Source organism: Capricornis sumatraensis, chromosome 14 (genome assembly GCF_032405125.1).
Source record: "Capricornis sumatraensis isolate serow.1 chromosome 14, serow.2, whole genome shotgun sequence".
Classification (NCBI taxonomy): domain Eukaryota; kingdom Metazoa; phylum Chordata; class Mammalia; order Artiodactyla; family Bovidae; genus Capricornis; species Capricornis sumatraensis.
In genome coordinates, this window is record NC_091082.1 from 48,458,188 (window position 1) to 48,469,783 (window position 11,596).

At 48.5% G+C, this 11,596-nt stretch overlaps 1 protein-coding gene across 1 annotated transcript in view; it reads right to left on the reverse strand.

Annotated features, from left to right (window-relative positions):
• Nucleotides 1-11,034, reverse strand: part of AADACL4 (arylacetamide deacetylase like 4) — a 29,428-nt gene extending 18,394 nt beyond the window's left edge. Inside the window, 1 exon segment of the mRNA XM_068985734.1 lies at nt 10,985-11,034. Coding sequence (XP_068841835.1) covers nt 10,985-11,034 — 50 coding nt within the window.
• Nucleotides 11,035-11,596: the final 562 nt, after the last annotated feature.

Genomic DNA, 11,596 nt, shown 5'->3' on the forward strand with positions numbered 1-11,596 from the left:
GAACCCCTTCTTCTCCTGTAAGAAGGGGTAATTAGAGAACCTAACTGAGGAATTGCGAATAGTGCTGCAGTGAACATGGGTGTGTAAACATCCTCTCATTTGTCAAGTCGATTTTGCTGAGCTGTAATAAATAAATATATGCATACAAAAATGTGCTTCATTCATAAGGATCAGCTTGAGGAATTCTCACAAGACTAACACACCCAGGTAACCAGCACCCAAAAGGGGAAAAAGAGCCTCTTCTCCCCATCACCATGCCCCCTCCCCCAGTTACTACACCCAATAGAGGTAACTACAATCCTTCTTTAACAGCCAAGGCTCATTTGTCTGGTTTCTGAATTTTGTATACATGGAATCATGAGTATTCCTTTATACGCAGCTTCTTTCTTTGAACGCTGCATTGTATGTAATCTTTCTGTTGCATGCATCAGTTCATTCATTCTCATTCTGGTATAGCATTCCATTGCGTGAACATACCACACGTTTTTACCTTTTCTGCTGCTAAATGACATTTGGGGTTTTGCCAGTTGTCAGTCAGCATTGCCTCTTAGCTCCAAACTCACAATTTTTGCCTGCTCTTTGAAAATAGACTGGAACCTTTCAACATCTTTCCTTTGTCGATTGGCAGCAAAGCATTGTCAAGAAAGAGTACTGTGAGACATCTCAGGAGAGAAGGACTCTGCTTCCTAGTTCTAGGTGCTCACACTGCAGTATCCTGCAGACTGCCTGGCAGGTTCAATCCCTGGGCTGGGAAGATTCCCCTGGAGAAGGAAATGGCAACCCACTTTAGTATACTTGCCTGAAGGATCCCATGTACAGAGGAGTCCAGGAGCCTGCAGTCCAGCGGGTCGCAAAGAGTCAGACACGGCTGAACTGAATTAGCACGCATGCACATTAACCATAACAGGATATAGGAGTCATACAAGATTGACGGGCAAGAAGTAAAGAAAGCTCAAAACAATTGCAGATATAAGGAACAACTCTTACCCCAGGGCTGAGAGAGCACACCCAGTGAAAAACCCACCTCTCGCCGCTTTGGCTTGAGGTCCAGAAATTGCTAACAAGAGGGCCTTGTTGAATTAGCTAATAGTTCCTCCGCTGCTATACCAGCAGGACTGGCTGGCATCTACCCCAGCCCTCACCCAAAAATCTTGCTGGAAATCTATCCTCCTGGGTGCCAGGGGAAGGCATTTGTTCACAGGGAAATGTCTGGCAGAAGGCACTCTCCAGTGAAACCACCAAGGGGCCTGAAAGGGAAAGCTACTGCAGGAGAAGCCATCTGAAAGCAGGAGTTGGAGCTGATAAAGCCACACATGTAGCAGGATCTGAGCTCTGGGGAAGCCAAGCACTCCTCAGGAGCTGGGCCTAGAGGAGTGTCCAAGGCACAGTAATGACCAACAATGGCTCACATGAGTCACTGCTTCTTAGGCACGGATAGCTTCAGTTTCTGTCTAGCCTCTCTGCCTCTTAATAAGGTTTATTAAGAATCGCCCAGCTTCCTGAGAGCCAGCACTCAATTCAGGGTAAAACCCCTACTTCCCAAAACCTTGACTTTCCCTTCTGCCTCTTTCTAGCCCTCCTGCCTGTGTTGGAGCGTGTCGTCCAGACTTAGCTCTGCCTCAGCCTCCAGCGATTTCTGCCACGTGAAACCCAGTCACTAGCAGCATCTTTTGAGTTCAGAAACTTCATGGAGTACAGCGGATGAGAAGGAGGGTCCTGCCGCTCCCACCCCATCTGTGGCCTCCCACAGTCTGTAGCCCCTTCCATTCCCCTAGATGCATCCACCCCATGCCCAGCCTCCAACCCTCACTCTGACCTGAATGACGGGGGGGACCTGACCTCTCAGTCCCACCCTAAAACCCTGGGACCTAAACTGACTCCATCTGATGGCACGTTTTTGTCTTTGTTTTTCCGACTGTACTACATTAACCACAGGATTATAACTCTTATAATCAAGAAGGAATTTTATGGGGCTTCCCTGGTGGCTCAGTGGTAAAGATTCTACCTGTCAGTGCAGGAGACACGGGTTCGATCTCTGGTCCAGGAAAATTCCACATGCTCTATTCCAACTAAGCCCATGTGCCACAACTATGGAGCCTGTGCTCTAGGGCCCAGGAGCTGCCAACTACTGCGCCCACATGCTGCAATTACTGAAGCCCTCTCACCCTGGAGCATGTGCTTCGCAACTAGAGAGTAGCCCCCACTTGCCACAACTAGAGAAAGTCCACACAGCAACAAAGGCCCAGAACAGCCAAAAATAAATAAGTAAATAATTTTTTAAAAAAAAAGAAAAGAATTTTATGATTTTCTTAGACTTGATGGGAATCTGCAACTCTGTATTACAATCAGACTTCCAAGACCTGCCCATTTCTCTTGGGTTTTGCTACCAACTGCAGTGGGTTGGAGAGGAAGAGTAAACATCCAACATATACGGGTCCTGTGACTGATGTTCCTACATTACTGCAAGTTGGTGGGTCAGGAAAGAGACAAACGCAGTATTATTGTCATTATAGGGTTAAGTTCTACTGAGCATGTATTAATGTGACCAGAACTGAAGCACAACTGGACATGGGTTCTCCCAGCAAATCCTCACAATGGCCCACAGTCCTGATGTCAGAGAGCAGAGGCCACTCGGCATAACCTGGTGTTTATTAAGAAAGTGAGGTCTGGGGATAGAGCATGGGGTTTGTGTCAGGCTCCTCCTCTGACCCTATTTGAGACTTTGAGCAAGCTGCTGAATCCCTCTGTGCCTAATTTCCTCATCTGTAAAGTGGGGATAAGGGTGCCTTGTTGTATCAAGTAAGGCAAAAGGCAATGGGAAACGCTGCACTTACACTCCTACTTTTCTGAGCTCCTATACCAACTACTTGAGTTTGGATGTAGTTAACTAGATGAACGAATAACCTCCAACATGCAAGCAGAGGGTTTTAGCAGTTGTGGGTGGTGAAAGGCCCGAGAGGGGCATGGTACCGGAGTCCACTCTTGGCAACACTGGCACAGGTATTGATTCCCATCTGGCAGACTCCCTCCCCAGAGAAGAGAAGTCAGGAAGTAGAAAAGGCAAGAAACTAGACCCAGAGGGACCAGCAGACAGAGTACAAAACCTCGGCCAGGTCATATACCCAGAGGGGAAAGGGGAAGGGTCAAACTTACTGGAGAATAATCATATTTGCTGCACCCCTACTATGTGCCAGACACCAAGTGCTTTAGGAATATTATCACATTCACTCTTTAACTGAAGCCCACAAGTAATGTAGTATCATTATCCCCATCTCACAGACCAGGGAACTGAGACTCATAAAGGGGAAGCCCTAGACTAACAAGCACTGGAGCAGGGGTTTGATTTAAGCAGTTTTATCTTGAGTCCACAATCTTAACCAGTATCATTCCTTCTTCCTGATGGAGGATCTCTGGGGCACAAACAGGACAAGAAGAGTTCAGAGCTTTGGGGTTTTAACTCCCAGACCATTCTGTTCCCAAGCCCTTAACCCCCAGATGACTTCAATGAGACTATGGATTTATATTGGCAAAAATGGGGCTTCAGATCCCAGGGAGCTGTGAGGACAATGTTGTGAGTATTCGAAGTCATCCTGAAATTCCAAAGGCAGAGGAGATTAAAAAGCACATGCTGTTGGGCACATTCCATGGAACTGCTTGTGGCTGAAACTCTAGGTGCTCAAGGCAATAATGCAGCTGTGAAATAGTTGCCACTTACTGAGACCTGCCAAACCGGTGCCCTACAAAAAAGCCAACTGAGATAAGTGCACAAACATGAAACAGACTCTGGTGCAAGACTTCAACATCTTCCCAAGATCACTGCCAAAGGTGAAGGAGTTTCTGCCAAGCGTGTGAGGCTGGGTGTTCATTTCGTGCAAGTTGCAATAACATCCTAATCAGAACAGCGATACCAAAAACAGTAATAAATATGGCCCAGCACTCTTTTAGTGCCTGCCATGAGCTGGCACAGCTGTGAAGTCCCTGGCTGTGCTGTGCTTAGTTGCTCAGTCGTGTCTGACTCTTTGCAACCCCATGGACTGTACCCTGTCAAGTTCCTCTGCCCATGGGATTCTCCAGGCAAGCATACTGGAGTGGATTGCCATTCCCTTCTCCTGGGGATCTTCCCAACCCAGGGATCAAAGCCAGGTCTTCCACATTGCAGGAGGATTCTTTACCATCTGAGCCACCAGAGAAGCCTGTTAAGTCCCTTACCTGTGTAAATTTTATTGATGCCAGCCACCACCTAAGAGATAGGTACTGGGATCATCCCCATATAGATGAGCACAAGATTACCTAACTTGCCTCTGTTTACAGAGCCAGGAAGCAGGAGGACTCAGCCCATCTAATCCACCATGGATAGACAGACTGGCAGACAAATGGACCGATGGACAGACAGGTAGAAGAAGGCTCACCCTCCAGGGGCCCCCTCCCAAGGCCAGTGTGTGCTCAGAGGTTTGCTCAACACACCTGAACTGATGGATGGGTGCCTTTCTGGAATTTGAAGTCTGGAGGCATGTGGAGCACCACTGGTCACGGCAGAGTTTTGAACCAAGTTTCTGAAACAGGACTCCAGGGAGGAAAAACAATAGAGGGCACTCTGGGTGGCAAACCGGTGGCTCCCGTACTCGGCCACCCGAGGTTACCATGAGCTGTGAGGACACAGCATCCAGACTGGGCTCGGATCACACTCCGTTTCTTGGGGACACCAAGCACAGCAAGGTGGTGGCCTGGAATTCTACCCCATGCTGTTAGATGAATGCTAGGAACCCCATTTTACCAGTGAGAAAATGAGTTCAGGGAGACTGAAACCTACCCAAATCATGTGAGAGGCATTAGGTGCCCAACCTGAAGGGCTCAGGGTTCCTCCCATCCCAGGCCGGGTACCTGGGGAGTGGTGCTGCATTTTCTGGGGTGTGCAATGTAGTAGCGCCAGCCCCTCCACCCTCTGCAAATGACAAAATTCTGGGATGCTAGCTGGCAGGGAAGGTGAGGTGGGGCCTGAGCCCCACCAGGATGCGCCTAGCCTCACGGGACAGTGGGAAAGTCCACATCCCATCAGGCTGCAGCCCGAGCCCCCTGCTGGGTAAATCAGCCCAGCTGACCCAGAGCCCTTGGGAGATACTCCCATTAGCCCAAGAATTTCAAGAATTCAGAGGGCAGGGCCCTTGAGAAAACAGACCCTGTGATGTGTTATTTGGGTTGATGCGGCATTTCGGTTGCAGAGTCGGACACGACTGAAGTGACTTAGCAGCAGCAGCAGCAGCAGCATTTCTGTCGTGGCCTGAGAAAGCTCACAGTGCGAAGCTGGATAAGCCTTCCAGAGAAAAACCCAGGCACAGAGGGCCAACGGCCAAGGCACACATCCACCTTCTCAGCCTTCAGAAGTGTTGCCTGGGAAAATCCTGAGTACCGTGCTGCCTGAGAGCTCTCCTGGGGGTGAGCCTCCACTTGGAGGCAGGGTCGGGGCAAGCAGCAAAGAGGCAGTTTTGCCTTAACTGGAAACTTGGTTAGTTTTCAGATTCAAAGGAATGTCCTCCTAATTGAGTCTGTCCTTTAGTTAACTACCACTCAACATCTTCTAGCACCAGTCTATGCATTTACAAATACTGAAGGGTAGTAGCATGATGAATACCTTACCCATTTTACAGGTCAGGAAACTGAGGCGCAGAGAGTTTTATAAATTTGCCCAAGGTCACAGAGCAGGAATCTAAACTCGGGGAATCTGAACCTAGTATCTGTGGTCTGACCTTTGTGAGATCCTGCTATCCCTTTTAACAGGGTTAAAAATGACATCACAAAGGGTCATTAGCATCATTTCCTACATCACAACCTTGATAGTCCCTAATGAATCCAGGTCCTCTGCCAGGTATGACAGAGCATGCATGGAGGCTGGCATGGGGGCTTCTAAAGTTCTTTTGTGACCCTGCAGGGAGGCAGAAGTGTGGTTCAGGCCAAGTGAGAGGTACTAAGGGAGAGTGCCAAGCCTTTCTCTGAGAGCTTTACCTAGATCATCTCACCAAGTTCCTACACACCCTGTGGCATAGGCACTTTCGATGTCCCCATTGCAAAACTGAGGAGCCCAAGCCTCAGAGCATTAGGAAATGTGTTCCAGGTAAGGCAGCTGGGAAATGGAGAAGGCAGGTGGAGTTATTTCCTGGAGCTGCTCTAACAAATTCCCACCAACGTGACTCAAAACAACAGAAATTGATTCTCACCATCCTAGAGGCCAGAAGTGCCAAGGTCAAGGTGTGGACCGGGGCACTCCCACTCTGACGGCTGTAGAGGAGACTTGCTTCCCACCTCTTGCAGCTTTTGGAAGCTCCATGTGGACCTGGACTTGTGGCCATCTCACACCAGTTTCTGCTTCTGCCCTCATGGGCCTGTATCCTCTCCTCAGTGTCTCTCTTCTCTTATAATGACATGTCTTTGGATTTAGAGTCCTTTCGGGTAATCTAGTGATAACCTCCATTAGGATGTGAACATAGCTTTTCTTTCTTTAGTTTTGGTTGTGCTGGGTTGTTTTTCTTTTCTTTCTTTATTTTTGGTTGCTCTGGGTCTTTGTAGCTGTGAACAGGCTTTCTCTAGTTGTGGAAAGCGGAGGCTACTGTCTAGTTGCGGTCCGTGGCCTTCTCGTTGTGATGGCTTCTCTGGTTGCGGAGCACAGGCTCTAGGCACTTGAGCTTCAGCAGTTGCAGCCCACAGGCTCAACAGGCTCATGGGTTGAGGGGTTGTGACACACGGGCTTAGTTGCTGCATGGTACGTGGAATCTTCCTGGACCAGAGATCAAACCCGTGTGCCCTGCATTGGCAGGCAGAGCCTTTTCTACTGGACCACCACGGAAGTCCAGCATATCTTTTGAGGGAGCTACATTTCAACTCACTACGGCTGAATTTGAACCAGTCTGGCTACCACCCAGGGTTTTAAAAAGCAGAAGGCATCCTCAGGCGGCTCTGTGGTAAAGAATCTGCCTGCCAATACAGGAGACGCAGGTTCCATCCCTGGGTCAGGAAGACACCCTGGAGAAGGAAATGGCAATTCATTCCAGTATTATTCCTGAAAATCCTGCGGACAGAGAAGCCTGGAGGGCTACAGTCCATAGTGTCGCAAAGAGTCAGACAGAACTTAGTGACTAACCCATACAATACAATAAAACATCCTCACAAGCGCCAGCCCCTGTGGAGGGGCTCCTGCCTGCCCCAGGTGGAGCTTCAAGTACACAGTATGCCTGGCGACAGTAGGGCCTAGGCCTTCCAAGTGTGGGGGACAGGGAGCCGAGGTGGTCTTCTCTCCTCCAGTAAACTTTCCCCAACCTCACCTACTTTGTTGTTGTTCAGTTGCTCAGTTGCCTGGCTCTGTGACCCCATGGGCTGTAGCACGCCAGGCTTCCCTGTCCTTCACTATCTCCCAGAGTTTGCTCAAACTCACGTCCACTGAGTCAGTGATGCCATCCAGCCATCTCATCCTCTGTTCCCTGCTCCTCTTCATGCCCTCAATCTTTCCCAGCATCAAGAGCTTTCCAGTGAGTCGGCTCTTCGCATCAGGTAGCCAAGGTATAGGAGCTCTTACTTTGCCCTGGGCAAACTCCCACTTGCCTGCCCTGCACTCTGCACCCTGCATCTCCTCCTCCTTTGGGACATCTCCACAAATGTGAATTTGTTTCTGTGACCAATGACTTCTTTCTGCCTCCCCACTTCTAATGAAGAGAGAGGGCAGGATCCATGCCAACTTTCACTGGACATCTTATCCCTCCAACACCTGGTACGGAGCCCCCATGGGGTTTTTCTTTTTTAAATAACAGCTTTATTGAGATATGGGCTTCCCTGATAATTCAGTTGGTAAAGAATCCGCCTGCAATGCAGGAGACCCCAGTTCAATTCCTGGATTGGAAAGATCTGCTGGAGAAGGGATAGGCTACCCACTCCAGTATTCTTGGGCTTCCCTAGTGGCTCGGCTGGTAAAGAATCTGTCTGCAATGCAGGAGACCTGGGTTTGATCCCTGGATTGGGAAGATCCCCTGGAGAAGGGAAAGGCTACCCACTCCAATATTCTGGCCTGGAAAATTCAACGGAACGTATAGTTCATGGGGTCGCAAAGACTCGGACACGACTGAGCAACTTTCACTTATTGAGATATAATTCACATGTCATACAATTCATTTTGTTGTTGTTGCTGTTGTTGTTGTTGTTGTTCAGTTGCTAAGTCATGTCCAACTCTTTGTGACCCCATAGACTGCAGGACGTCAGGCTCCTCTGTCCTTCACTATCTCCCAGAGTTTGCTCAGAATTATGTCCATTGAATCAGTGATGCCATCCAACCATCTCATCCTCTATCTCCCTGTTCTCCTCCTGCCCACAATCTTTCCCAGCATCAGGGTCTTTTCCAGTGAGTTGGCTCATCACATCAGATGGCCAAAGTACAGGCTGAAGGCATCAGTCCTTCCAACAAATATTCAGGGGTGATTTCCTTTAGGATTGTCTGGCTGGATCTCCTTGCAGTCCAAGGGACTCTCAAGAGTATTCTCCAGCACCACAGTTCAAGAGCATCAATTCTTCAGTGCTCAGCTTTCTTCATGGTCTAACTCTCACATCCATACATGACCTAGAGTATATGATTCAGTGGTGTTTAGCATATTCACAAAGTTGTGCGACCATCAATACAATCAACTTTATAGAATATTTCCATCACCCGCCGCCGCCAAAAGTCCTGTGCCACTAGCAGTCACTCCACTAAACCTCCTCCCCATCTCCAGCAACCACTAATCTACTTTCTATCAGTATGGTTTTGCCTACTTGGGACATTTCATACAAATGAAATCATATAATATGTGCTCTTTAGTGTCTGACTTCTTTTTTTTTTTTCCAGACAAGCCTTTACTGGAGGAGGTGGCGTTGAGAGTAAACAACAGCAAGTGAGCCCTTGCTTGCTCACTTCCTGTGGTCAGGGGGCAAGTTTGTTCTTTATATCAGGTGAGAGTAGGGGTATGTCCAGGGATCAGGCCAGTTCCAACAGTTTGAAGTAAGGCTCATGGTGGCTTAAGGAATTCAGAGCATCATAGCAGAAAGTGACCCTGGTCACTATAGGTCCTTGGAAAAGTCAGCAAGGGACTTCTACACATCTAGGGTAGGCTAAGTCTGTGGCTCCTGATCAGCAGGAAGAAGTCTCAGAAGAAGAGATTCAGTGCCTTATTCCCTAAGAATAAGGATGTAGAGTCTCTCAGCAGGGAATGAGACAGGTTGGGAACCTGGGACCCTGGGACCCTTTGCTGCGGTGCTTGCATTTGGACACACCTCTCCTTGAGCAACAAAATACAAAAAAACTGTATAGGACTGAAAATAACTTCCAACATGCTTGGCTGGGGCACGTTCTGGGCAAAAAGATACAAAGAGGCCAAAACATCCAACTGACACTTCTGAAGAGTGTCTGGATTCTTTCACTCTGGCATAATGTTTCTAAGATTCATCTATGTTGTAGCATTATGTATCAGTACTTTATTATTTTTTATAGCGCATACTATGGTATTGTATGGACACACCACATTTGTTTTGTCCATTTGTCAGTTGACAGACACTAGTTTTTGGCTATTGTGAACAGTGCTGCTACATACGTTCATATAAAAGTTTTTGTGTGGACATAGGTGGCACTGGTGGTAAGGAACCCGCCTGCCAATGCTGGAGACATAAGCGCTGTGGGTTTGATCCCTGGGTCAGGAAGATCCCCTGGAGGAGGGCATAGCAACCCGCTCCAGGATTCTTGCCTGGAGAATCCCAGGGGCAGAGGAGTCTGGTGGGCCATGGTCCATCGGGTCCCAAAGAGTCAGACAGGACTGAGGCGATTTAGCATGTATGTTTTCATTTATCTTGGGTATAAGCCCAGAAGTGGAATTGCTGGGTCATATGGAAATGCGATTTTAAACCTTCTGAAGCCCTGTGGGTTTCTAATGAAAGACTGACTGCCTCTCACCAGCCACATGGCCTGGTGACTTGACTTTCCCAAGCCTTAGTTTTCTTACCAGTAAAATGGGAATCAGCCCACCCCATAAATATTTATTGAACACTTACTAAAGGCTGGGCCCTGTTCTGGTCCTGGGACACAACAGTGATGAGCAGACAAATTCCTGTGGTCAGGGAGCTGATACCCAAAGGAGGGACACAGATGCTAAACAAGCAATAATTCAAATACAGTAAGTCAGATGAGAATTGTTAATGAGGAAAACAAGGAAGAGAGGGAGATAGAGGGTGAAGGGGGATGTGAAATGAGAGCGAAGTGATGTCACAGGGTCAAGGGGCTTCCAGGAAGGCTTCACTGAGGAGGTAACATTAAGTAAAAATCCAGAGGGAATGAGGGACTGAGGTTTCAAAGATGGAGGATACAGATAGAGTATGTTGATTAATAATCCTTATGTTCTCACAGTCTTGGGGATCACTTCCTATAAAGGGAACCCCAAACCATAATTTAAAATTCATTAGAAACCCAACGTGTGAACACACAGTTTGGGATGAACTACTCTGCCTGGGGACAATCTGGGGCGGTGGGGTGTTGGCGGGGGGCGGGGGGGGGAGGTGAGGAGTGGGGACTCTGGGAAGAGGTGGCATTTATCTGGGGCTTGAGGGGTAGGTAGAAGTGAGGAGGGACTGGCTGCTCTCCAGGAACTTTCCAGGTGGCTTCCCTTCTGAAAGGACCATCTGTGTGAGTCCTTGGGGAATGACCAGGCTTTCTGAATCCAGGCAGCCTTTGGAGAGTGACTGTGGTTTAGGTGAACTGAGTTTTTATGCAAAGCAGCAGGCACTTCCCTGCCCCACACCTTCCCCTGTCCACAACAGAGGTCTTTGTTTCCTTCAGGGGAGAAGCCTTTCTTTCCAGCTCATTCTCCTCCCCCTCCTCCCCAGCCTGCCACAGTCAAAGACAAGGGGCTAATTTGAAAGTCTGAATCTGGGGGCAGGAAGGAGGCAGAACGTGATGAGTTGCTGCTCAGCTGCCAGGACAGGCCTGGGGAAAACCTCCATCTTGGGCACCTGGCCCTCTTTCATCTCAGTCATGTTGACCCAAAACAGACTATCAGCTATTCCTCCAGCAAAGATGGTTTATTCGGGATGAGCAGAGAACTGCAAGTCAAGGTCTGCAAGCTTGGTGGGCGACATGCAAGTCCCCCCACAGCAAGGGAAGGGGATGCTTTCATAGAAGGGAAAAGGAAGCTGGGAGGGGGACTTTCCAGGTGGCGCTGGTGGTAAAGAACCTGCCTGCCAATTCAGGAGATGTAAGAGATGGGTTCGATCCCTGGGTTGGGAAGATCCTCTGGAGGAGGGCATGGCAACCCACTCCAGTATTCTTGCCTGGAGAATCCCCATGGACAGTCCATGGGGTCACAAAGAGTCAGAGGCCTCTGACTTAACATACATGCATTATAAATGAAGAGTCCATGGCTTTTCATCAGCTGATTTGGCCCCAGGAAAGAAGAGTCTTTCTTCATCCTATTGCGTTCTGCTATCATTACAGGGTGTGAGCTCTCCCCTTTCTGGTTTCTTGGCTCTATGCAACTGAAGTTTCTGCATATTCCTTTTCTAGAGCTGAATCTATAATCTGTTAGACCATTAGTCAGTT